Source organism: Petromyzon marinus, unplaced genomic scaffold, assembly GCF_048934315.1.
Source record: "Petromyzon marinus isolate PM22_M1 ecotype Great Lakes invasive population unplaced genomic scaffold, UKy_Petmar_22M1.pri1.0 PM_Scaffold_170, whole genome shotgun sequence".
In the NCBI taxonomy this organism is placed as follows: Eukaryota; Metazoa; Chordata; class Hyperoartia; order Petromyzontiformes; family Petromyzontidae; genus Petromyzon; species Petromyzon marinus.
The window spans coordinates 111405-137611 of NW_027423136.1; the positions used below are offsets into that span (position 1 = coordinate 111405).

At 52.3% G+C, this 26207-nt stretch overlaps 1 protein-coding gene across 1 annotated transcript in view; it reads right to left on the reverse strand.

Annotated features, from left to right (window-relative positions):
* Positions 1-2055: 2055 nt before the first annotated feature.
* The window catches only part of LOC116958058 (LIM and senescent cell antigen-like-containing domain protein 1), a 40647-nt gene continuing 16495 nt past the window's right edge, over positions 2056-26207 (reverse strand). The window contains exons 4-11 of the mRNA XM_032980550.2: positions 24385-24451; positions 20222-20342; positions 16464-16613; positions 8019-8175; positions 7063-7155; positions 4082-4130; positions 3251-3326; positions 2056-2190 (exon numbers count right to left, since the gene is read on the reverse strand). Of these exons, the coding sequence (XP_032836441.1) occupies positions 2076-2190; positions 3251-3326; positions 4082-4130; positions 7063-7155; positions 8019-8175; positions 16464-16613; positions 20222-20342; positions 24385-24451 (828 nt within the window). The 3' untranslated portion in view covers positions 2056-2075. The remainder of the gene's footprint in view (positions 2191-3250; positions 3327-4081; positions 4131-7062; positions 7156-8018; positions 8176-16463; positions 16614-20221; positions 20343-24384; positions 24452-26207) is intronic.

Here is a 26207-nt window from a genome sequence, read left to right on the forward strand (position 1 = left end):
TGTCGCCCCCCTCGTCAGCCATCTTGTCGCCCCCCTCGTCAGCCATCTTGTCACCCCCCCTCGTTAGCCATCTTGTCACCCCCCTCGTCAGCCATCTTGTCACCCCCCCTCGTCAGCCATCTTGTCGCCCCCCTCGTCAGCCATCTTGTCGCCCCCCTTGTCAGCCATCTTGTCGCCCCCTTATCAGCCATCTTGTCACCCCCCTCGTCAGCCATCTTGTCGCCCCCCTCGTCAGCCATCTTGTCGCCCCCCTCGTCAGCCATCTTGTCGCCCCCCTCGTCAGCCATCTTGTCGCCCCCCTCGTCAGCCATCTTGTCGCCCCCCTCATCAGCCATCTTGTCACCCCCCCTCGTCAGCCATCTTGTCGCCCCCTTGTCAGCCATCTTGTCACCCCCCTCGCCAGCCATCTTGTCGCCCCCCTCGTCAGCCATCTTGTCACCCCCCTCGTCAGCCATCTTGTCACCCCCCTCGTCAGCCATCTTGTCGCCCCCCTCGTCAGCCATCTTGTCGCCCCCCTCGTCAGCCATCTTGTCGCCCCCCTCATCAGCCATCTTGTCACCCCCCCTCGTCAGCCATCTTGTCGCCCCCTTGTCAGCCATCTTGTCACCCCCCTCGTCAGCCATCTTGTCGCCCCCCTCGTCAGCCATCTTGTCACCCCCCTCGTCAGCCATCTTGTCACCCCCCTCGTCAGCCATCTTGTCACCCCCCTCGTCAGCCATCTTGTCACCCCCCTCGTCAGCCATCTTGTCACCCCCCTCGTCAGCCATCTTGTCGCCTCCCTCGTCAGCCATCTTGTCGCCCCCCTCGTCAGCCATCTTGTCACCCCCCTCGTCAACCATCTTGTCACCCCCCTCGTCAACCATCTTGTCGTCCCCCTCGTCAGCCATCTTGTCGACCCCCTCGTCAGTCATCTTGTCGCCCCCCTCGTCAGCCATCTTGTCGCCCCCCTCGTCAGCCATCTTGTCACCCCCCCTCGTCAGCCATCTTGTCACCCCCCTCGTCAGCCATCTTGTCACCCCCCCTCGTCAGCCATCTTGTCGCCCCCCTCGTCAGCCATCTTGTCGCCCCCCTTGTCAGCCATCTTGTCGCCCCCTTGTCAGCCATCTTGTCACCCCCCTCGTCAGCCATCTTGTCGCCCCCCTCGTCAGCCATCTTGTCGCCCCCCTCGTCAGCCATCTTGTCGCCCCCCTCGTCAGCCATCTTGTCGCCCCCCTCGTCAGTCATCTTGTCGCCCCCCTCATCAGCCATCTTGTCACCCCCCCTCGTCAGCCATCTTGTCGCCCCCTTGTCAGCCATCTTGTCACCCCCCTCGTCAGCCATCTTGTCGCCCCCCTCGTCAGCCATCTTGTCACCCCCCTCGTCAGCCATCTTGTCACCCCCCTCGTCAGCCATCTTGTCACCCCCCTCGTCAGCCATCTTGTCGCCCCCCTCGTCAGCCATCTTGTCGCCCCCCTCGTCAGCCATCTTGTCGCCCCCCTCATCAGCCATCTTGTCACCCCCCCTCTTCAGCCATCTTGTCGCCCCCTTGTCAGCCATCTTGTCACCCCCCTCGTCAGCCATCTTGTCGCCCCCCTCGTCAGCCATCTTGTCGCCCCCCTCGTCAGCCATCTTGTCGCCCCCCTCGTCAGCCATCTTGTCGCCCCCCTCGTCAGCCATCTTGTCGCCCCCCTCGTCAGCCATCTTGTCGCCCCCCTCGTCAGCCATCTTGTCGCCCCCCTCATCAGCCATCTTGTCACCCCCCCTCGTCAGCCATCTTGTCGTCCCCCCTCGTCAGCCATCTTGTCGCCCCCCTCGTCAGCCATCTTGTCGCCCCCCTCGTCAGCCATCTTGTCGCCCCCCTCGTCAGCCATCTTGTCGCCCCCCTCGTCAGTCATCTTGTCGCCCCCCTCATCAGCCATCTTGTCACCCCCCCTCGTCAGCCATCTTGTCGCCCCCTTGTCAGCCATCTTGTCACCCCCCTCGTCAGCCATCTTGTCGCCCCCCTCGTCAGCCATCTTGTCACCCCCCTCGTCAACCATCTTGTCACCCCCCTCGTCAGCCATCTTGTCACCCCCCCCCCTCTTCCCAACGTCGCGTCACTTGCTCACGGCCATGCGTGAGAGGCGCTTGAGGCGTTTCTTCATCTCGAGGGGGAACTTCTCGTAGCAGCGCTTGCACACGGGCTTCATGTCGAACTCCACAAAGCGGTTCCTGCACAGAGACAAAGATCGCCCCCCCCCCCGCCCCCCCCCATGTAAGGCTTCTGAACAGGCCGCACCGGGCAAGTGCCGTGGCGAGGGTTTGCCATGGGTTTATTTGCCACCAGTGGCCGTGAGCGGGACTCAAACCACCAACCACTGTGCTACTGCTACCCACACGAGACAAAGACCCCCCCCCAACCCCCCCCCGTAAAGCCTTAACAGACTGTTGCAGCACCTATGAAGGCTACCGGCACTGTGGCACACGAGGGGGTGGGTGGCCAACACCACGCCCGGCCACCTTTGTCTCCCCAGCGGCGATGTTTACACACCGCATCAGTTAACCTGTGTGAGCCGGTGGGCCTCTGTGTGAACCCGTGGGCCTCTGTGTGAGCCCGTCGGCCTCTGTGTAAGCCCGTGGGGATTTTTGTTAGCCCATAGACCTCTGTATGAGCCGATGGGCCTCTGCATGAGCCCGTGGGCCTCTGTGTGAGCCCGTGGGGCTTTTTGTGAGCCCGTGGACCTCTGTATGAGCCCGTGGGCCTCTGTATGAACCCGTGGGCCTCTGTGTGAGCCCGTGGACCTCTGTGTGAGCCCGTGGGCCTCTGTGTGAGCCCGTGGGCCTCTGTGTGAGCCCGTGGACCTCTGTGTGAGCCCGTGGGTCTCTCTGTGAGCCTGTGGGCCTCTGTGTGAGCCCGTAGGCCACTGTGTGAGTCTGTAGGCCTCTGTGTGAGCCCGTAGGCCTCTGTGTGAGCCCGTGGACCTCTGTGTGAGCCTGTGGGCCTCTGTGTGAGCCCGTGGGTCTCTCTGTGAGCCTGTGGGCCTCTGTGAGTCCGTGGGCCTCTGTATCGGCCTGTGGGTCTCTGTGTCGGCCTGTGGACCTCTGTGTGTGGCATCGGCTGGCATGGTGAATGGGCAGAGGGTGCTAGGAATCGCTGGGCACAGTCAGGAGCTGTTAATTCAACGCCCACCCAGAAGACGGAGCGAACAAGCTGATGACGTTTGCTATGATGGTGACGATGTTGATGGCGACGATGTTGATGGCGATGCTGCTGATGACGTGAGGCTCTTACTTGAGTGTGAGCCGGGTGCTACACGTGGAGCAGCAGAAGCAGGAGATGCACCAGGCCTTGTTAAGCGCAGACACGACTGAGACACGCGGAGACACGTGGGGATATTGAGACACGTGTTAGACTCGCGGGGACACTCGGACACATGGGGACACGGAGACACGCGGAGACACACGGGGACACACGGGAACATTGAGACACGCTGAGACACGCGGAGAAACACGGGGACATTGTGACACGTCGAGACACACGGAGATATTGGGACACTCAGAGACACGCGGAGATACACGGGGACACACGGGGACATTGAGACACGTGGTAGACACGCAGTAGACCCGGGGACATTGAGACATGCGGAGACATTGAGACACGTGGAGACATTGAGACACGTGGAGACACGCGGGGACATTGAGACATTCAGAGACATGCGGTAGACACATGGGGACACAGAGAAACGCAGAGACACGCGGGGACATTGAGACACCCAGAGACACGCGGAGATACATGGAGAAACACGGGGACATTGCGACACGTGGAGACACACGGAGACATTGAGACATTCAGAGACACGCGGAGACATACAGAGACACACGGGAACATTGAGACACCAGAGACACGTGGAGACACACGGAGACATTGAGACATGCAGAGACATTCGGTAAAACCCACGATGACATTGAGACACGCAGTGAGACGTGCGGGGATGATCCTGTTGATGGTAGTCACAGTGGCGACGATGATGACGACGATGATGACAACGATGATGATGACGATGATGACGACGACGATGATGACGATGATGACGATGATGATGGTGCTCTGACGCTGGCTCACCATCCCCTCCGATGACGTGGTTGCAGTGGTAGCAGACATCTCCAAACATCTGTGGGCAGACACAACCTCTCACGTGAGTAGCCCTCACCCCCCACCCACAAAAACAAAGGTCCCCTGTGTAGCCTCTACCAGGCTGGGGCAAGTGCTGTTAGTAGCGAGCAGCACCTATAGACACACAGACAAAGGTCCCCCGTGTAGCCTCTAACAGACTGTAGGGGCAGGTGCTGTGAGTAGCGAGCAGCACCTATAGACACACAGACAAAGGCCCCCCGTGTAGCCTCTAACAGGGCTATAGAGGCAAGTGCTGTGAGTAGCGAGCAGCACCTATAGACACACAGACAAAGGCCCCCCGTGTAGCCTCTAACAGGGCTATAAGGGCAAGTGGTGTTAGTGAGCAGCACCTATAAACACAGACAAAGGTCCCCCGTGTAGCGTCTAACAGGCTGTAGGGGCAAGTGCTGTTAGCGAGCAGCACCTGTGAAGGCTACCGGCACTGTGGCACACGAGGGGGTGGGTGGCCAGCACCACGCCCGGCCGCCTTTGTCTCCCCAGTTGGCGCTGTTTATGACAAACCGCACCAGGTGACTCATTTCAGGCAGAGTCGAACTAGGGGAGGCCCATACTACGCGACATTATACACTACTACACTACATGATATACTACTACACTACTATATACTACTACACTACTACGCTACTATATACTACTACACTACATTATAAACTACTACGCTACTATATACCACTCCACATTATATACTACTACACTACATTATATACTACTACACTACATTATATACTACTACACTACATTATATACTACACTACATTATATACTACTACAATACTTTATACTACTAAATACTACTACACTACTATATACTACTACACTACATTATATACTACTACACTACTATATACCACACTACATTATATACTACTACACTACTATATACTACTACACTACTATATACTACTATACTACATGATATACTACTTCACCACTATATACTACTACACTACTATATACTACTACACTACTATATACTACTACACTACATTATATACTACTACACTACTATATACTACTACACTACTATATACTACTACAGTACATTATATACTACTACACTACATTATATACTACTACACTACATTATACACTACTACACTACACTATACACTACTACACTACTACTACACTACACTATACACTACTACACTACTATACACTACTACACTACACTATATACTACTACACTACATTATATACTACTACACTACACTATACACTACTATATACTACTACACGACACAATATACTACTATACCACATTATATACTACTATACTACATGATATACTACTACACCACTATATACTACTACACCACTAAATACTACTACACTACTATATACTACTACACTACATTATATACTACTACACTGCATGGCTGTAGTGAGTCTCACTACAGCCAGGTGAGTCTCACCTGGCTGTAGTGAGACTCACCTGGCTGTAGTGAGACTCATCTGGCTGTAGTGAGACTCACCTGGCTGTAGTGAGACTCACCTGGCGATCGTCTCACCTGGCTGTAGTGAGACTCACCTGGCTGTAGTGAGTCTCACCTGGCGATCGTCTCACCTGGCTGTAGTGAGACTCACCTGGCTGTAGTGAGTCTCACCTGGCGATCATCTCACCTGGCTGTAGTGAGACTCACCTGGCTGTAGTGAGTCTCACCTGGCGATCGTCTCACCTGGCTGTAGTGAGACTCACCTGGCTGTAGTGAGTCTCACCTGGCGATCATCTCACCTGGCTGTAGTGAGACTCACCTGGCTGTAGTGAGTCTCACCTGGCTGTAGTGAGTCTCACCTGGCGATCGTCTCACCTGGCTGTAGTGAGTCTCACCTGGCTGTAGTGAGACTCACCTGGCTGTAGTGAGTCTCACCTGGCTGTAGTGAGTCTCACCTGGCGATCGTCTCACCTGGCTGTAGTGAGTCTCACCTGGCTGTAGTGAGACTCACCTGGCTGTAGTGAGACTCACCTGGCTGTAGTGAGACTCACCTGGCTGTAGTGAGTCTCACCTGGTTGTAGTGAGTCTCACCTGGCGATCGTCTCACCTGGCTGTAGTGAGACTCACCTGGCTGTAGTGAGTCTCACCTGGCTGTAGTGAGACTCACCTGGCTGTAGTGAGTCTCACCTGGCTGTAGTGAGTCTCACCTGGCTGTAGTGAGTCTCACCTGGCTGTGGTGAGACTCACCTGGTTGTGGTGAGTCTCAGCTGGCTGTAGTGAGACTCACCTGGTTATAGTGAGACTCACCTGGCGATCACCTCACCTGGTTGTAGTGAGTCTCACCTGGCGATCATCTCACCTGGTTGTAGCGAGTCTCACCTGGCGATCATCTCACCTGGTTGTAGTGAGTCTCACCTGGCGATCGACTCACCTGGTTGTAGTGAGTCTCACCTGGCTGTAGTGAGACTCACCTGGCTGTAGTGAGACTCACCTGGCTGTAGTGTCTCACCTGGCTGCAGTGAGTCTCACCTGGCGAGCGTCTCACCTGGCTGTAGTGAGTCTCACCTGGCTGTGGTGAGACTCACCTGGTTGTGGTGAGTCTCAGCTGGCTGTAGTGAGACTCACCTGGTTATAGTGAGACTCACCTGGCGATCATCTCACCTGGTTGTAGTGAGTCTCACCTGGCGATCATCTCACCTGGTTGTAGTGAGTCTCACCTGGCGATCGTCTCACCTGGTTGTAGTGAGTCTCACCTCGCGATCGACTCACCTGGTTGTAGTGAGTCTCACCTGACTGTAGTGAGTCTCACCTGGCGATCGACTCACCTGACTGTAGTGAGTCTCACCTGGCGATCGACTCACCTGGTTGTAGTGAGTCTCACCTGGCGATCGACTCACCTGGTTGTAGTGAGTCTCACCTGACTGTAGTGAGTCTCACCTGGTTGTAGCGAGTCTCACCTGGCGAGCGTCTCACCTGGTTGTAGTGAGTCTCGCAGTACGCCAGCCCCCTCCGCTCGTAGTGACGCGTGCCAAAGAACGGCTTCTCACACCTGGCGCACACGAAGTGCTGCCCCGCGCACACACAACGCCGCGGACAAAGGCAAATGCAAAGGTCACCCGCGTAGCCTCCGCCACACCGTCGGGGCAAGTGCCGTGAGCGAGCGGCGGCGGCGGCGGCGGCGGCGGCGAAGGCCGGCAACCCTGGCGGTCGATGGGGGCGTGGCGTGGGTTGGCCGGCGATTACGCCCGGCCGCTTACCAGGCACTCAGTTGAGGCCGAGTCGACCTAGGGGAGGGAGGAGGCACCCCCCGCGTCGCTCCGAACGCATCGCCAGCTCGTGAGCTTTCGCGGCCACGGATATTAAATTGTTGTTTTGGTGTTTTGTTGTTTTTTGACTTGAACCGTGGACGTTTCGCTATGGCCGTGGTGCAAACAGAGGGGGGGTGGGGGGGAGTCACTGTAGGCTCAGTTCCACCACCACCACCACCACCGCTACCGTCACCGCCACCACCGCAAGCGTCACCACCACCACCACCGCTAGTGTCACCACCACCACCGTCACCACCACCACCGTCACCACCGCTAGCGTCACCAACACCACCGCCACCGCTAGCGTCACCACCACCGTCACCACCACCACCGTCACCACCACCGTCACCACCACCACCGTCACCACCACCGTCACCACCGTCACCGCCACTTCCACCACCACCACCACCACCGCCACCACCACCACCGCCATCGTCACCACCGCCACCACCACCGTCACCGCCACCACCGCCACTACCACCACCGTCACCACCACCGCTACCATCACCGTCACCACCGCCACCACCACCACCGTCACCACCACCGCTACCATGATCACCACAACCACCACCACTACCGTCACCACCACCACCACCACCACCCACCACCACCACCACCCACCTCCACGTGCCACTGCTTGCCCAGTGCGTTGACGATTCGCTCTTCCACCGGCCTGCGGCAGGCGGCACAGATGGGCACGGCGCTCTTGTCGTGGCACGGCAGGCACAGCAGCCCAGCGGCGGGGGTCTCACGGGCAGCACCGGCACTCAGCTCCTTGCTGCCGGCAGGAGAAGAGCCACGCTCACCAACAACGCTCACCAACAACGCTCACCACCAACGCTCACCACCAACGCTCACCAACAACGCTCACCAACAACGCTCACCAACAACGCACACCAACAACGCACACCAACAACGCTCACCACCAACGCTCACCAACAACGCACACCAACAACGCTCACCACCAACGCTCACCAACAACGCTCACCAACAACGCTCACCACCAACGCTCACCACCAACGCTCACCACCAACGCTCACCAACAACGCTCACCACCAACGCTCACCACCAACGCTCACCACTCACCATCGCTCAACACCGCTCACCACCACCACTCACCACCACTCACCACCACCACCACTCACCACTCACCATCACCACCACTCACCACCACTCACCACCACCACCACACGTACATACACACACACGTACACACACACGTACATAGGAAGACAAAGATAAAAAGATCCCCCGTATAGCCTTAACAGACCGTAGGGGCAAGTGCGTGTGTGTACGTGTGTGTGTGTGTACGTGTGTGTGTGTAAGTGTGTGTGTGTGTGTGTACGTGTGTGTGTGTACGTGTTTGTGTGTACGTGTTTGTGTGTGTACGTGTGTGTGTGTAGGTGTGTGTACGTGTGTGTAGGTGTGTGTGTGTGTGTAGGTGTGTGTGTGTACGTGTGTGTGTGTGTGTAGGTGTGTGTGTGTAGGTGTGTATGTGTGTGTGTAGGTGTGTGTGTGTGTGTACGTGTGTGTGTGTAGGTGTGTGTGTGTACGTGTGTGTGTGTGTGTGTAGGTGTGTGTGTGTGTGTACGTGTGTGTGTACGTGTGTGTGTGTGTACGTGTGTGTGTGTGTACGTGTGTGTGTGTGTACGTGTGTGTGTACGTGTGTGTACGTGTGTGTGTACGTGTGTGTACGTGTGTGTGTGTATGTGTGTGTGTGTACGTGTGTGTAGGTGTGTGTGTATGTGTGTGTGTGTGTACGTGTGTGTGTGTGTACGTGTGTGTGTAGGTGTGTGTGTGTAGGTGTGTACGTGTGTGTGTGTACGTGTGTGTGTGTACGTGTGTGTAGGTGTGTGTGTGTGTATGTGTGTGTGTGTACGTGTGTGTCTGTACGTGTGTGTAGGTGTGTGTGTGTGTGTGTAGGTGTGTGTGTGTGTAGGTGTGTGTGTGTGTGTACGTGTGTGTGTGTGATCCGGCAAAACAACCCCCTACCTCCTCGCGGTGCCGGACGGGCAACTCTGTCGTGGACAGGGCTGTGGGGGGAGATCCAATTTTGATTGGCTCCTCCCCTCATGACATATATGTCCACCACAGGGGCTAAACGGGGGCTCTGGACGGGTGCGAGGGGCTGGTAACCCCTCCACCTTCAATTAATTACCACGAAACCACGAATTAAACTGAAATATGTAACTAATAAGCTTGTGCCGGAGGCCCCGGGGGGCCAGGCATCTATGACGTCTCCTGGCCAAACCCCAATTGGCGGAGCCAGGAGATTGAATACCTACCCTCGGGGCTACTCCAGAAACAACGAAAAGCCACTACGGGTGGCCACGTGGAATGTTCGAACGCTCACTGCAGAGGAGAGGCTGCCACTCCTCTGTCGGGAGCTGGACCGGTACCGCCTGGATCTATGCGGCATTCAGGAGGTCCGGTGGACCGGCTCTGGCTCCTGCCACCATGAGGGGTGGACAGTCCTCTACTCGGGGCAGCAGACTGCCAAACAACAGGGTGTGGGTCTTCTTTTGAACAAAAGAATGAAGGGGGCGTGGGAGTGTGGCGGTGAGGTGTGGGAAGCTGTAAGCCCCAGGCTACTTTGGGCTCGCCTTCCCATCAACCGGAGGCGAGGAATGGTGGTCGTGGTTACTTATGCCCCCACCGAAGATGAACATCCGTGGAGGGATGCAGGCAAAGCCGATGAGTCAGATGCCTTCTATGACCTCCTGTCACAGGTGCTGGCTAAAGTGGCCCCTCGGGATAGAGTCATCATGTTGGGTGACTTCAATGCCCGAGTTGGTCATGATACTGGCACCTGGTCTGGAGTGATTGGAGGGCATGGGCCAGATCAGCTCAATAACAACGGTAGGAGGCTGCTAGATTTTTGTGCAGCCCATGGGCTTGTAATTACCAACACGCTGTTCCCGCATCGGCGCATCCACACAACATCATGGATGCATGCCGGGTCCAAGCAAGAACATCTGCTGGACTACATAGTGTCGGACCAGCGAATGCGAGCCCATGTCCTTGACACCAGGACCTACCGTGGAGCTGATCTGCCCTCTGACCATCGACTAGTCATCTGTAAGATGCGCCTGCCATTCTTCCACTCTGGTGGTGGGTGTACACCCAGGACCCCATTCCAACATAAAGTGGCCTGGTCTCAGTTATCTGATGAAAGTTGCAAGCGAGAATTTCATCATCGCTTGCGGCTGGGATTGGCATCGTCCCCGACTCCTCCTGATGTCGAGGGTAAATTGGTGAGGTTTAGGACTGTGACTCATGCAGCTGCAATGGCTGCTTTAGGTACGCGGTCCAGACCTCCCCAGAGACCCTGGCTGACAGAGGAGGTGTTCAGGATGGTTGAGAAAAAGCGACAGGCCCACTGTCATCGGCTACAGAATCCCACGTCAGAGAATGAGGAGGCTTACCGCAGCCTTCGCTCGGAGGTTCGGAGAGCCGTGAGGCGCTGCAAGGATGGGTGGTGGTCGCGGGTTGCTGAGGAGATGGAGTCTGCCTCAGTGGCCCGTGATCACAAATCTCTATTTAACTCCATCAAAAAAGTAACCTGCAGCGCCACACCTATTACCATCATTAGGGGAAAAAACGGTGATCCAATCTCTTGCAGATTTGCTGAGCATTTCTGAGGTCCTGTGGGAGGGAAAATCCCTCAGCCAGGAATACATCGTGGCACAAAGTGAGGATGACCCTGCTGAGGCTGCGGTGCCTCAAATATTGGAAGAAGTCACCCCCTGTGAGTGGCTGGCTGAGGTGCCATCTGCTGAGGAAGTATTGAAGGCGATCCGGAGTCTGAGACCAGGAAAGGCAGCGGGCAGAGATGATCTCCCAAGCGAAATGCTGAGGGAGGGTGGCGTTTGTGCACAGACTGCCCTATATGACATCATAACAACAGTCTGGACCACTGGACGGGTTCCGCAGGATTGGAAGGATGCCCTGGTGGTCCCCCTTTTTAAGAAGGGGGACGGCACAGACTGTAACAACTACAGGGGCATCTCACTCCTCAGTGTACCGGGAAAGGTCCTGGCAAGGATTATTCAGCATCGCCTTGCCAGGCACGCTGAGGAGAGGCTTGCGGAGCCCCAATGCGGTTTCAGGAAAGGGCGGTCCTGCACAGATGCCATATTTTCTGTCCGTCTGCTACAGCAGAGGTGTAGGGAATTCCAACAAGACCTACATCTCTGCTTTATTGACCTGGTCAAGGCCTATGATACCATCAGTAGGCCTGGGCTCTGGGTCGTTCTTCGTGCTTTTGGAGTACCTGACCCTCTGCTCACGATCATTAAGGACCTTCATGATGGTGAGCGGGCCCGGGTAAAACTACGTGGCCGGGAGTCAGAGCCATTCCCTGTACACCTTGGGGTGCGACAGGGATGTCCTCTGGCTCCCACATTATTTAACATCTATTTTGACCACGTAGTTCGTGAAGCCTTCAATAGCTGTACCGGGGGAGTCTCCATATGGTACAGATATAATGGGAGGCTGATCGATGCCCGGGTGCGGTCAAGGGATGGCTCCCTATTGCTCAACCACGTTATGTATGCTGATGATTTGGTAATAGCTGCTCAGTCAGAGGAGGAGTTGGAGACGCTGCTGCTGAGACTGGAGCGTGCCACTAAGAGGTGGGGCCTTACCATCAGCCCCACCAAAACTAAGCACCTGCCTGGGTATTTTGTACCATCGGACACTCCACCCCCACAACTCCCAATCGGTGATGGGGCAGTTGTGGAGAGAGTGGAGAGTTTCCCATACCTGGGCAGTGTGCTTATGACTGGCTCCAGTTTAACAGCAGAGGTCTCACTCCGAATCAGTCGAGCGGCAATATCTTTTCATTGGTTGCGTAACGCTGTGTGGAAGCTACCTGGTCTGTCGCTCCGCACTAAGCTTCAGGTCTTCTCGGCCACGGTCATTCCCTCCCTTCTCTACGCTTGCGAAACGTGGACCCCCCTAATGGAACATCTTTGCCGGTTAGAAACATTTAGGCTGGCCGGCCTACGATCCATCCTGGGTTTAACCAGACTGGATTGTGTGAGGAGCTCACAAATCCTTGAAAGATCTGGGCAGGGTCCCATCGGTGAGCTCCTCCGGCAGGCAAGGCTGCGATGGCTGGGTCATGTAGCCCGCATGCCCAGCCACCGCATGCCGAAACAGCTTTTGTTTGGCCGGATTGAGGGGGCTAAGCGGGCGCGGCACGGGCTAGAGAAGAGATGGAGTGATGTGGTACAGGAGGACGTGGAGCTGAGTGGACTTGCCGATGACTGGTACCAGCGGTGTCAAGATCGGCCTCTGTGGAGGAGGCTCGTGAAGGATGCTACTGGGCAGTTGGAGGCAGTCGCCCTCCAACAACAACGGAGGGCGGAGGAGCGACACTCACAACAACGAGCGGAGCGCCGGGTGGCTAAAGCACAGCAGGTTGGCACAGTAGGGGGCACAGGTGGTGCATCAGCCAGTCATCTCAGTCAGTCGACCCGTGGCACCTGGGTCTGCCCAGTGACCTCCTGCCAGCGGGCGTTCGACACTTCACGTGGCCTCACGGTGCACATAGCCTGGCACAAGCGTCGTGGTGACGTCACCGCCACTTAGTGGCGAATGGCGGTTGTTGTTGTGTGTGTGTGTGTACGTGTGTGTGTATGTGTGTGTGTACGTGTGTGTGTGTGTACGTGTGTGTGTGTGTGTAGGTGTGTGTGTACGTGTGTGTGTGTACGTGTGTGTGTGTAGGTGTGTGTGTGTGTAGGTGTGTGTGTATGTGTGTGTGTACGTGTGTGTGTGTGTAGGTGTGTGTGTGTGTATGTGTGTGTGTACGTGTGTGTGTGTATAGGTGTGTGTGTGTGTACGTGTGTGTGTGTAGGTGTGTGTGTGTGTATGTGTGTGTGTGTGTACGTGTGTGTGTGTACGTGTGTGTGTATGTGTAGGTGTGTGTGTGTGTGTAGGTGTGTGTGTGTGTAGGTGTGTGTGTAGGTGTGTGTGTGTGTGTAGGTGTGTGTGTGTGTAAGTGTGTGTGTGCATGTGTGTGTGTACGTGTGTGTGTGTAGGTGTGTGTAGGTGTGTGTGTGTAGGTGTGTGTGTGTAGGTGTGTGTGTGTAGGTGTGTGTGTGTGTACGTGTGTGTGTGTGTGTACGTGTGTGTGTGTGTACGTGTGTGTGTAGGTGTGTGTATATGTGTGTAGGTGTGTGTGTGTGTAGGTGTGTGTGTGTGTAGGTGTGTGTGTGTAGGTGTGTGTGTGTGTATGTGTGTGTAGGTGTGTGTGTGTGTAGGTGTGTGTGTGTGTGTATGTGTGTGTGTGTACGTGTGTGTGTGTGTACGTGTGTGTAGGTGTGTGTGTGTGTGTGTAGGTGTGTGCGTGTGTGTACGTGTGTGTGTGTACGTGTGTGTGTACGTGTGTGTGTGTACGTGTGTGTGTGTGTACGTGTGTGTGTGTAGGTGTGTGTGTATGTGTGTAGGTGTGTGTGTGTAGGTGTATGTGTGTGTGTAGGTGTGTGTGTATGTGTGTGTGTATGTGTGTGTGTATGTGTGTGTGTGTATGTGTGTATGTGTGTGTGTATGTGTGTATGTGTGTGTATGTGTGTATGTGTGTGTATGTGTGTATGTGTAGGTGTGTGTGTGTATGTGTGTGTGTAGGTGTGTGTGTGTAGGTGTGTGTGTGTATGTGTGTGTATGTATGTGTGTAGGTGTGTGAGTGTGTATGTGTGTGTGTAGGTGTGTATGTGTGTGTGTATGTGTGTGTATGTGTGTATGTACGTGTGTATGTGTGTGTGTGTGTAGGTGTGTGTATGTGTGTGTACGTGTGTGTGTGTAGGTGTGTGTGTGTAGGTGTGTGTGTGTACGTGTGTGTGTTTAGGTGTGTGTGTGTAGGTGTGTGTGTGTATGTGTGTAGGTGTGTGTGTGTGTGTACGTGTGTGTGTGTACGTGTGTGTAGTTGTGTGTGTGTAGGTGTGTGTGTGTGTAGGTGTGTGTGTGTAGGTGTGTGTGTGTGTACGTGTGTGTGTGTACGTGTGTGTGTGTGGGAGCGATAGTGTAGCGGTTAGCGCGCTGCACTATGAACCTGGCGACCCGGGTTCGATTCCCGCTCACGGCCAACACCAGTGACGATTATCTGAACCGGTCCCGGGCCTCCCCTAGGTCGACTCAGCCTCAAATGAGTACCTGGTGCGGTGTGTAAACATCGCCACTAGGGAGACAAAGGCGGTCGGGCATGGTGCTGGCCACCCACCCCCTCGTGTACCGTTCCGGCCTTCATAGGTGCTCGCTAACAGCACTTGCCCCTACAGTCTGTTACAGGCTATACGGGGATCTTTGTTTGTTTGTTTTGTATATGTGTGTACGTGTGTCTGTGTAGGTGTGTGTGTGTATGTGTGTATGTGTGTGTGTATATGTGTGTATGTGTGTACGTGTGTGTGTGTAGGTGTGTGTGTGTATGTGTGTATGTGTGTGTGTGTAGGTGTGTGTGTATGTGTGTGTGTACGTGTGTGTGTGTAGGTGTGTGTAGGTGTGTGTGTACGTGTGTGTATGTGTGTATGTGTGTACGTGTGGGTGTGTATGTGTGTGTAGGTGTGTGTGTGTGTAGGTGTGTGTGTGCGTGTGTACGTGTGTGTGTACGTGTGTATGTGTGTGTAGGTGTGTTTGTGTAGGTGTGTGTGTGTAGATGTGTGTGTACGTGTGTAGGTGTGTGTGTGTGTATGTGTGTGTGTGTAGGTGTGTGTGTGTAGGTGTGTGTGTGTATGTGTGTGTATGTGTGTGTATGTGTGTGTATGTGTGTGTGTGTACGTGTGTGTATGTGTGTGTGTGTGTACGTGTGTGTGTATGTGTGTGTGTGTACGTGTAGGTGTGTGTGTAGGTGTGTGTGTGTAGGTGTGTGTGTTTATGTGTGTGTGTGTGTACGTGTGTGTGTATGTGTGTATGTGTGTGTATGTGTGTGTATGTGTGTGTGTACGTGTGTGTGTGTATGTGTGTGTGTAGGTGTGTGTGTAGGTGTGTGTATGTGTGTACGTGTGTGTGTGTATGTGTGTATGTGTGTGTGTACGTGTGTAGGTGTGTGTGTGTATGTGTGTAGGTGTGTGTGTGTACGTGTACGTGTGTGTGTGTGTATGTGTGTGTGTGTAGGTGTGTGTGTGTAGGTGTGTGTGTAGGTGTGTGTGTGTAGGTGTGTGTATATGTGTGTGTGTGTACGTGTGTGTGTATGTGTGTGTGTATGTGTGTGTATGTATGTGTGTGTAGGTAGGTGTGTGTAGGTGTGTGTGTATGTGTGTAGGTGTATGTGTGTGTAGGTGTGTGTAGGTGCGTGTGTTTGTGTGTATATATGTGTGTGTGTAGGTGTGTGTGTGTGTACGTGTGTGTGTGTGTAGGTGTGTGTGTGTGTAGGTGTGTGTGTCTGTGTGTGTAGGTGTATGTGTGTGTAGGTGTGTGTGTGTAGGTGTGTAGGTGTGTGTGTATGTGTGTGTACGTGTGTGTGTAGGTGTGTGTACGTGTGTGTATGTGTGTATGTGTGTACGTGTGTGTGTGTATGTGTGTGTGTAGGTGTGTGTGTGTGTGTAGGTGTGTGTGTGTGCGTGTGTATGTTTGTGTGTACGTGTGTATGTGTGTGTAGGTGTGTGTGTGTGTAGGTGTGTGTATGTGTGTGTGTGTAGGTGTGTGTGTGTGTGTAGGTGTGTGTGTAGGTGTGTGTGTGTAGGTGTGTGTGTGTGTAGGTGTGTACGTGTGTAGGTGTGTGTGTGTATGTGTATGTATGTGTGTGTAGGTGTGTGTGTGTGTGTAGGTGTGTGTGTAGGTGTGTGTGTGTGTGTGTGTAGGTGTGTGTGTGTGTAGGTGTGTGTGTGTAGGTGTGTGTGTGTGTATGTGTATGTATGTGTGTGTAGGTGTGTGTGTGTATGTGTGTGTGTGTATGTGTGTGTATGTGTATGTGTGTATCTGTGTGTGTATGTGTATGTGTGTAGGTGTGTGTGTAGGTGTGTGTGTGTATGTGTGTGTGTGTAGGTGTGTGTGTGTGTATGTATGTGTGTGTATGTGTGTGTGTGTATGTGTGTAGGTGTGTGTGTATGTGTGTGTGTGTGTTCTCACCCGCACTGGGAGCAGTTGAAGTGGTGGGCGTGGTGAGGATCGCCGCCCACCACGAGCGGCTCCTCGTCGATGGAGCCGTGGCAGCGGTGGCAGCGGAACCGCTGGGAGCGCTGCCAGCGGTGCTCCTCGCCGCACGCGTGGCAAAGGTTCCTGGCGGCAAAACAGAACCCGGCAAGACCTTAGAGCACAAGCAACCGGGATGAGAAAAACAGGAGGAGCGGGAAGCGAGAGGGAAGCGAGCGGGAGGCGAGCGGGAATCGAGCGGGAAGCGTGCGGGAAGCGAGCGGGAAGCGAGAGGGAAGCGTGAGAGAAGCGTGAAAGAAGCGTGAGTGAAGCGTGTGAGAAGCGTGAGAGAAGCGTGAGTGAAGCGAGCGGGAAGCGTGAGTGAAGCGTGAGAGAAGCGTGTGAGAAGCGTGTGAGAAGCGTGAGAGAAGCGTGTGAGAAGCGTGAGAGAAGCGTGTGAGAAGCGTGAGAGAAGCGTGTGAGAAGCGTGAGAGAAGCGTGTATGAAGCGTGTTAGAAGCGTGTGAGAAGCGTGTGAGAAGCGTGAGAGAAGCGTGTGTGAAGTGTGTGTGAAGCGTGAGAGAAGCGTGTGTGAAGCGTGAGAGAAGCGTGTGTGAAGCGTGAGAGAAGCGTGAGAGAAGCGTGAGAGAAGTGTGTGAGAAGCGTGTGAGAAGCGTGAGAGAAGCGTGAGAGAAGCGTGTGAGAAGCGTGAGAGAAGCGTGAGTGAAGCGTGAGAGAAGCGTGTGAGAAGCGTGAGAGAAGCGTGAGAGAAGCGTGTGAGAAGCGTGTGAGAAGCGTGTGAGAAGCGTGTGTGGAGCGTGTGAGAAGCGTGTGAGAAGCGTGTGTGGAGCGTGTGAGAAGCGTGTGAGAAGCGTGTGAGAAGCGTGTGAGAAGCGTGTGTGGAGCGTGTGAGAAGCGTGTGTGGAGCGTGAGTGAAGCGTGAGAGAAGCGTGTGAGAAGCGTGTGAGAAGCGTGTGAGAAGCGTGAGAGAAGCGTGTGAGAAGCGTGTGAGAAGCGTGTGAGAAGCGTGTGAGAAGCGTGTGAGAAGCGTGTGAGAAGCGTGTGAGAAGCGTGTGAGAAGCGTGTGAGAAGCGTGAGTGAAGCGTGAGTGAAGCGTGTGAGAAGCATGTGAGAAGCGTGAGTGAAGCGTGAGAGAAGCGTGTGAGAAGCGTGAGAGAAGCGTGTGAGAAGCGTGAGTGAAGCGTGAGTGAAGCGTGTGAGAAGCGTGAGTGAAGCGTGAGAGAAGCGTGTGAGAAGCGTGAGAGAAGCGTGAGAGAAGCGTGTGAGAAGCGTGTGAGAAGCGTGAGAGAAGCGTGTGTGGAGCGTGTGAGAAGCGTGTGAGAAGCGTGAGTGAAGCGTGAGTGAAGCGTGTGAGAAGCGTGAGAGAAGCGTGAGTGAAGCGTGAGAGAAGCGTGTGAGAAGCGTGAGAGAAGCGTGTGAGAAGCGTGTGAGAAGCGTGAGAGAAGCTTGTGTGGAGCGTGTGAGAAGCGTGTGAGAAGCGTGAGTGAAGCGTGTGAGAAGCGTGTGTGGAGCATGTGAGAAGCGTGTGAGAAGCGTGAGAGAAGCGTGTGAGAAGCGTGTGAGAAGCGTGTGTGAATCGTGTGTGGAGCGTGTGAGAAGCGTGAGAGAAGCGTGTGAGAAGCGTGTGAGAAGCGTGAGAGAAGCGTGTTCCCACCTGCCGTCAGAGCGCACGAAGCCTGCTTCTGCCAGCGTGGAGCGGCAGCGGCAGCACGAGAAGCGTGAGAGAAGCATGAGAGAAGCGTGAGAGAAGCGTGAGAGAAGCGTGAGTGAAGCGTGAGAGAAGCCTGAGTGAAGCGTGCTCCCACCTGCCGTCAGAGCGCACGAAGCCTGCTTCTGCTAGCGTGGAGAGTGAGAGAAGCGTAAGAGAAGCGTGAGAGAAGCGTGAGAGAAGCGTGAGAGAAGCATGAGAGAAGCCTGAGAGAAGCGTGAGAGAAGCGTGTGAGAAGCGTGTGAGAAGCGTGAGTGAAGCGTGTGAGAAGCGTGAGAGAAGCGTGTTCCCACCTGCCGTCAGAGCGCACGAAGCCTGCTTCTGCCAGCGTGGAGCGGCAGCGGCAGCACGAGAAACGTGAGTGAAGCGTGTGAGAAGCGTGAGTGAAGCGTGCTCCCACCTGCCGTCAGAGCGCACAAAGCCGGCTTCTGCCAGCGTGGAGCGGCAGCGGCAGCACGAGAAGCATGTGAGAAGCGTGTGAGAAGCGTGTGAGAAGCGTGAGGGAAGCGTGAGTGAAGCGTGAGAGAAGCGTGTGTGAAGCGTGAGAGAAGAGTGTGAGAAGCGTGAAGAAGCGTGAGAGAAGCGTGAGTGAAGCGTGAGTGAAGCGTGTGTGAAGCGTGAGAGAAGCGTGAGAGAAGCGTGTGAGAAGCGTGTGAGAAGCGTGAGAGAAGCGTGTGTGGAGCGTGTGAGAAGCGTGTGAGAAGCGTGAGTGAAGCGTGAGTGAAGCGTGTGAGAAGCGTGAGAGAAGCGTGAGTGAAGCGTGAGAGAAGCGTGTGAGAAGCGTGAGAGAAGCGTGTGAGAAGCGTGTGAGAAGCGTGAGAGAAGCGTGTGTGGAGCGTGTGAGAAGCGTGTGAGAAGCGTGAGTGAAGCGTGTGAGAAGCGTGTGTGGAGCATGTGAGAAGCGTGTGAGAAGCGTGAGAGAAGCGTGTGAGAAGCGTGTGAGAAGCGTGTGTGAAGCGTGTGTGGAGCGTGTGAGAAGCGTGAGAGAAGCGTGTGAGAAGCGTGCGAGAAGCGTGAGAGAAGCGTGTTCCCACCTGCCGTCAGAGCGCACGAAGCCTGCTTCTGCTAGCGTGGAGAGTGAGAGAAGCGTAAGAGAAGCGTGAGAGAAGCGTGAGAGAAGCGTGAGAGAAGCATGAGAGAAGCCTGAGAGAAGCGTGAGAGAAGCGTGTGAGAAGCGTGTGAGAAGCGTGAGTGAAGCGTGTGAGAAGCGTGAGAGAAGCGTGTTCCCACCTGCCGTCAGAGCGCACGAAGCCTGCTTCTGCCAGCGTGGAGCGGCAGCGGCAGCACGAGAAACGTGAGTGAAGCGTGTGAGAAGCGTGAGTGAAGCGTGCTCCCACCTGCCGTCAGAGCGCACAAAGCCGGCTTCTGCCAGCGTGGAGCGGCAGCGGCAGCACGAGAAGCGTGTGAGAAGCGTGTGAGAAGCGTGTGAGAAGCGTGAGGGAAGCGTGAGTGAAGCGTGCTCCCACCTGCCGTCAGAGCGCACGAAGCCTGCTTCTGCCAGCGTGGAGCGGCAGCGGCAGCACGAGAAACGTGAGTGAAGCGTGTGAGAAGCGTGAGTGAAGCGTGCTCCCACCTGCCGTCAGAGCGCACAAAGCCGGCTTCTGCCAGCGTGGAGCGGCAGCGGCAGCACGAGAAGCGTGTGAGAAGCGTGTGAGAAGCGTGTGAGAAGCGTGAGGGAAGCGTGAGTGAAGCGTGCTCCCACCTGCCGTCAGAGCGCACGAAGCCTGCTTCTGCCAGCGTGGAGCGGCAGCAGCAGCACGAGAAGCGTGAGTGAAGCGTGTGTGAAGCGTGAGAGAAGCGTGTGAGAAGCGTGAGAGAAGAGTGTGAGAAGCGTGAAGAAGCGTGAGAGAAGCGTGAGTGAAGCGTGAGTGAAGCGTGTGTGAAGCGTGAGAGAAGCGTGAGTGAAGCGTGAGAGAAGCGTGAGTGAAGCGTGAGAGAAGAGTGTGAGAAGCGTGAGAGAAGAGTGTGAGAAGCGTGGAGAAGCGTGAGAGAAGCGTGTGAGAAGCGTGAGTGAAGCGTGTTCCCACCTGCCGTCAGAGCGCACGAAGCCTGCTTCTGCCAGCGTGGAGTGGCAGCGGCAGCACGAGAAGCAGGCCGGGTGCCAGGCGCGGCCCGCGGCTCGAATCACACGGCCCGCGATGAACTCCCCTGAGCAGCGACACAAGCGGCGATAACGTCACATTGTTAGAGTCACGTTGTATTTAATAATAACAATAACGTCACATTGTTATAGTCATGTGACAATAACAATAATGTGACATTGTTATAGTAATGTGACAATAACAATAATGTCACATTGTTATAGTCACGTGACAATAACAATGATGTCACATTGTTATAGTCATGTGACAATAACAATGTGACAATAACAATGTCACATTGTTATAGTCACGTGACAATAACAATGATGTCACATTGTTATAGTCATGTGATCATAACAATGTCACATTGTTATAGTCACGTGACAATACCAATGGTATTGTATTGTGTTTAATAATAATGTCACATTGTTATAGTCACGTGATCATAATGATAATAATGTCACATTGTTAGAGTTATGTGACAATAATAATAATGTCACATTGTTTTAGTCATGTGACAATAACAAAAATGTCACATTGTTATAGTCATGTGATCATAACAACGTGACATTGTTAGAGTCATGTGACAATAACAATGGTATTGTATTGTGTTTAATAATGTCACATTGTTATAGTCACGTGATCATAATGATAATAATGTCACATTGTTAGAGTCATGTGACAATAATATAACAAAGTCATGTGACAATAACAAAAATGTCACATTGTTATAGTCATGTGATCATAACAACGTGACATTGTTAGAGTCATGTGACAATAACAATGGTATTGTATTGTGTTTAATAATGTCACATTGTTATAGTCACGTGATCATAATGATAATAATGTCACATTGTTAGAGTTATGTGACGATAATAACAATAATGTCACATTGTTATAGTCATGTGACAATAATAATAATGTCACATTGTTATAGTCATGTGACAATAACAATGGTATTGTATTGTGTTTAATAATAATGTCACATTGTTATAGTCACGTGATCATAACAATGTGACAATAACAATATCACATTGTTATAGTCATGTGACAATAACAATAATGTCACATTGTTAGAGTCATGTTGTATTTAATGATGTGACGATAACAATGGTATGGCATTGTATTTAATAATAATGTGACAATAACAATGTTATGGTATTGTGTTCAATAATAATGTGACAATAACAATGGTATGGTATTGTGTTTAATAATAATGTGACAATAACAATGGTATGGCATTGTATTTAATAATGTGACAATAACGATCGTATGGTATTTAATAATAATGTGACAATAACAATGGTATGGCATTGTATTTAATAATAATGTGACAATAACAATGGTATGGCATTGTATTTAATAATAATGTGACAATAACAATGGTATGGCATTGTGTTTAATAATGTGACAATAACAATGGAATGGCATTGTATTTAATAATAATGTGACAATAACAATGGTATGGCATTGTATTTAATAATAATGTGACAATAACAATGGTATGGTATTGTGTTTAATAATAATGTGACAATAACAATGGTATGGCATTGTATTTAATAATGTGACAATAACGATGGTATGGTATTTAATAATGTGACAATAACAATGGTATGGCATTGTATTTAATAACAATGTTACAATAACAATAGTATGGTATTGTATTTAATAATAATGTGACAATAACAATGGTGTGGCATTGTATTTAATAATAATGTGACAATAACAATGGTATGGTATTGTATTTAAAATAATGTGACAATAACAATGGTATTGTAGTATTTAATAATAATGTGACAATAACAATGGTATGGTATTGTATTTAATAATAACGTGACAATAACAATGGTATGGCATTGTGTTTAATAACAATGTGACAATAACAATGGAATGGCATTGTGTTCAATAATAATGTAAACAATAAAAATGGTATGGTATTGTGTTTAATAATAATGTGACAATAGCAATGGCATGGCATTGTTTAATAATAATGTGACAATAACAATGGTATGGCATTGTGTTTAATAATAATGTGACAATAACAATGGCATGGCATTGTGTTTAATAATAATGTGACAATAACAATGGTATGGCATTGTGTTTAATAATAATGTAAACAATAACAATGGTATGGCATTGTGTTTAATAATAATGTGACAATAGCAATGGTATGGCATTGTATTTAATAATAATGTGACAATAACAATGGTATTGTAGTATTTAATAATAATGTGACAATAACAATGGTATGGTATTTAATAATGATGTGACAATAACAATGGTATGGTATTGTATTTAATAATGTGACAATAACAATGGTATGGCCTTGTGTTTAATAATAATGTGACAATAACAATGGTATGGTATTGTATTTAATAATGTTACAATAACAATGGTATGGCATTGTGTTTAATAATAATGTGAGAATAACAATGGTATGGCATTGTGTTTAATAATAATGTGACAATAACAATGGCATGGCATTGTATTTAATAATAATGTGACAATAACAATGGTATGGCATTGTATTTAATAATGTGACAATAACAATGGTATGGCATTGTGTTTAATAATAATGTGACAATAACAATGGTATGGCATTGTATTTAATAATAATGTAACAATAACAATGGTATGGTATTGTATTTAATAATAATGTGACAATAAAAATGGTATGGCACTGTATTTAATAATAATGTGACAATAACAATGGTATGGCATTGTATGTAATAATGTGACAATAACAATGGTATGGCATTGTGTTTAATAATAATAATAATGTGACAATAACAATGGTATGGCATTGTATTTAATAATGTGACAATAACAATGGTATGGCATTGTATTTAATAATAATGTGACAATAGCAATGGTATGGCATTGTATTTAATAATAATGTGACAATAACAATGGCATGGCATTGTATTTAATAATAATGTGACAATAACAATGGTATGGCATTGTGTTTAATAATGATGTGACAATAACAATGACATGACATTGTGTTTAATAATAATGTAAACAATAACAATGGCATGGCATTGTCTAATAATAATGTGCCAATAACAATGGTATGGCATTGTATGTAATAATGTGACAATAACATTGGTATGGCATTGTGTTTAATAATAATGTAACAATAACAATGGTATGGCATTGTATTTAATAATGTGACAATAACAATGGTATGGCATTGTGTTTAATAATAATGTGACAATAACAATGGTATGGTATTTAATAATAATGTGACAATAACAATGGTATGGCATTGTATTTAACAATGTGACAATAACAATGGTATGGCATTGTGTTTAATAATGTGACAATAACAATGGCATGGCATTGTGTTTAATAATAATGTGACAATAACAATGGTATTGTATTTAATAATAATGTGACAATAACAATGGTGTGGCATTGTGTTTAATGACCTACACCAGTGACATTCTGCATGGCCCAGTCTCACCGCCTTGTGGACAGCATCACGGCCATGCCACTCTCAGGGCATTTAGAGCTCGGGGTGAGAGGAGCTACAACAAGGGACACCTGTCTTGCCAGTGAGTCCCCGTGTCTCCCCGTGTCTCCCCGTGTCTCCTCGTGTGTCTCGGTGAGTCCCCGTGTCTCCCCGTGTCTCCCCGAGTGTCACAGTCAGTCCCGTGTGTCCCTTTGAGTCCGCGTGTCTCCCCGTGTCTCTCTGCGTCTCTCCGTGTGTCCCAGTGAGTCCCTGTGTCTCCCCGTGTCTCCCCGTGTGTCTCGGTGAGTCCCCGTGTCTCCCCGTGTGTCCCTTTGAGTCCCCGTGTCTCCCCGTGTCTCTCTGCGTCTCTCCGTGTGTCCCAGTGAGTCCCCGTGTCTCCCCGTGTCTCCCCGTGTCTGTCCGTGTGTCCCAGTGGGTCTCCGTGTCTCCCCGTGTGTCCCAGTGGGTCCCCGTGTCTCCCCGTGTGTCCCAGTGGGTCCCCGTGTCTCTCAGTGTGTCTCAGTGTGTCCCCGTGTCTCTCCGTGTGTTCCAGTGTCCCCGTGTCTCCCTGTGTGTTCCGGTGTGTCCTGGTGAGTCCCCGTGTCTCCCCGTGTCTCCCCGTGTGTCACCCGTGTGTCACCGTGTCTCTACGTACCGCACTCTCCGCAGCACGGAGCAAAGAGCATTTGGAAATCGTGCTCACAGTATCGCCTTCCCTCAAACTGCACCGCAGAGACACCGTGCAGACACCGGGCAGACACCACACAGACACCGTACAGACACCACACAGACACCGCACAGACACCACACAGACACCACACAGATACCACACAGACAAACATTATTGTCTCCCAGCGTCTCCCAGCGTTTGACGGTGTCTCTCGCCGCGCCTCCCCGTGTCTCTCCCAGTCTCTCCCCGTGTCTCCCTGTGTCTCTCCCTGTGTCTCTCCCCCAGCCTCTCCCCATCTCTCTCCCCGCGTCTCTCCCCGTGTCTCTCCTCATCTCTCTACCTGCCTCTCCCCGTGTCTCTCTCCAGGTGTCTCTCCCAGTGTCTCTCCCCGTCTCTCTCCCTGCCTCTCCCCGTGTCTCTCCCCATCTCTCTCCCCGTGTCTCTCCCCGTCTCTCTCAGTGTCTCTCCCAGTGTCTCTCCCCGTGTCTCTCCCAGTGTCTCTCAGTGTCTCTCTCAGTGTCTCTCCCCGTCTCTCTCCCCATCTCTCCCCGTCTCTCTCCCTGCCTCTCCCCGTCTCTCTCAGTGTCTCTCCCCATGTCTCTCCCCGTCTCTCTCAGTGTCTCTCCCAGTGTCTCTCCCAGTGTCTCTCCCAGTGTCTCTCTCAGTGTTTCTCCCAGTGTCTCTCTCAGTGTCTCCCCGTGTCTCTCCCCGTCTCTCCCAGTGTCTCTCCCCGCGTCTCTCCCCGTCTCTCTCAGTGTCTCTCCCAGTGTCTCTCCCAGTGTCTCTCTCAGTGTCTCTCCCAGTGTCTCTACCAGTGTCTCCCCGTGTCTCTCTCAGTGTCTCCCCGTGTCTCTCCCCGTCTCTCCCAGTGTCTCTCCCCGCGTCTCTCCCCGTCTCTCTCAGTGTCTCTCCCCATGTCCCTCCCCGCGTCTCCCCCCGCGTCTCTCCCCGTCTCTCTCAGTGTCTCTCTCAGTGTCTCTCCCCGCGTCTCTCTCAGTGTCTCTCCCCGTCTCTCTACCTGCCTCTCCCCGTGTCTCTCTCAGTGTCTCTCCCCGTCTCTCTCAGTGTCTCTCTCAGTGTCTCTCCCTGCGTCTCTCTCAGTGTCTCTCCCCGTCTCTCTACCTGCCTCTCCCCGTGTCTCTCTCAGTGTCTCTCTCAGTGTCTCTCCCCGCGTCTCTCTCAGTGTCTCTCTCAGTGTCTCTCCCCGTGTCTCTCCCAGTGTCTCTCTCCGCGTCTCTCTCAGTGTCTCTCTCAGTGTCTCTCCCCGTGTCTCTCCCAGTGTCTCTCCCCGCGTCTCTCCCCGTCTCTCTCAGTGTCTCTCCCCGTGTCTCTCCCCGTCTCTCTCCCCGTCTCTCCCAGTGTCTCTCCCCGCGTCTCTCCCCTCGTCTCCCCGCGTCTCTCCCCGTCTCTCTCAGTGTCTCTCCCCGTCTCTCTACCCGTCTCTCTCAGTGTCTCTCCCAGTGTCTCTCCCCGTCTCTCTACCTGCCTCTCCCCGTGTCTCTCCCAGTGTCTCTTCCCGTGTCTCTCCCCGTCTCTCTCAGTGTCTCTCCCAGTGTCTCTCCCCGCGTCTCTCCCCTCGTCTCCCCGCGTCTCTCCCCGTCTCTCTCAGTGTCTCTCCCCGTCTCTCTCCCCGTCTCTCTCAGTGTCTCTCCCAGTGTCTCTCCCCGCGTCTCTCCCCTCGTCTCCCCGCGTCTCTCCCCGTCTCTCTCAGTGTCTCTCCCCGTCTCTCTACCCGTCTCTCTCAGTGTCTCTCCCAGTGTCTCTCCCCGTCTCTCTACCTGCCTCTCCCCGTGTCTCTCCCAGTGTCT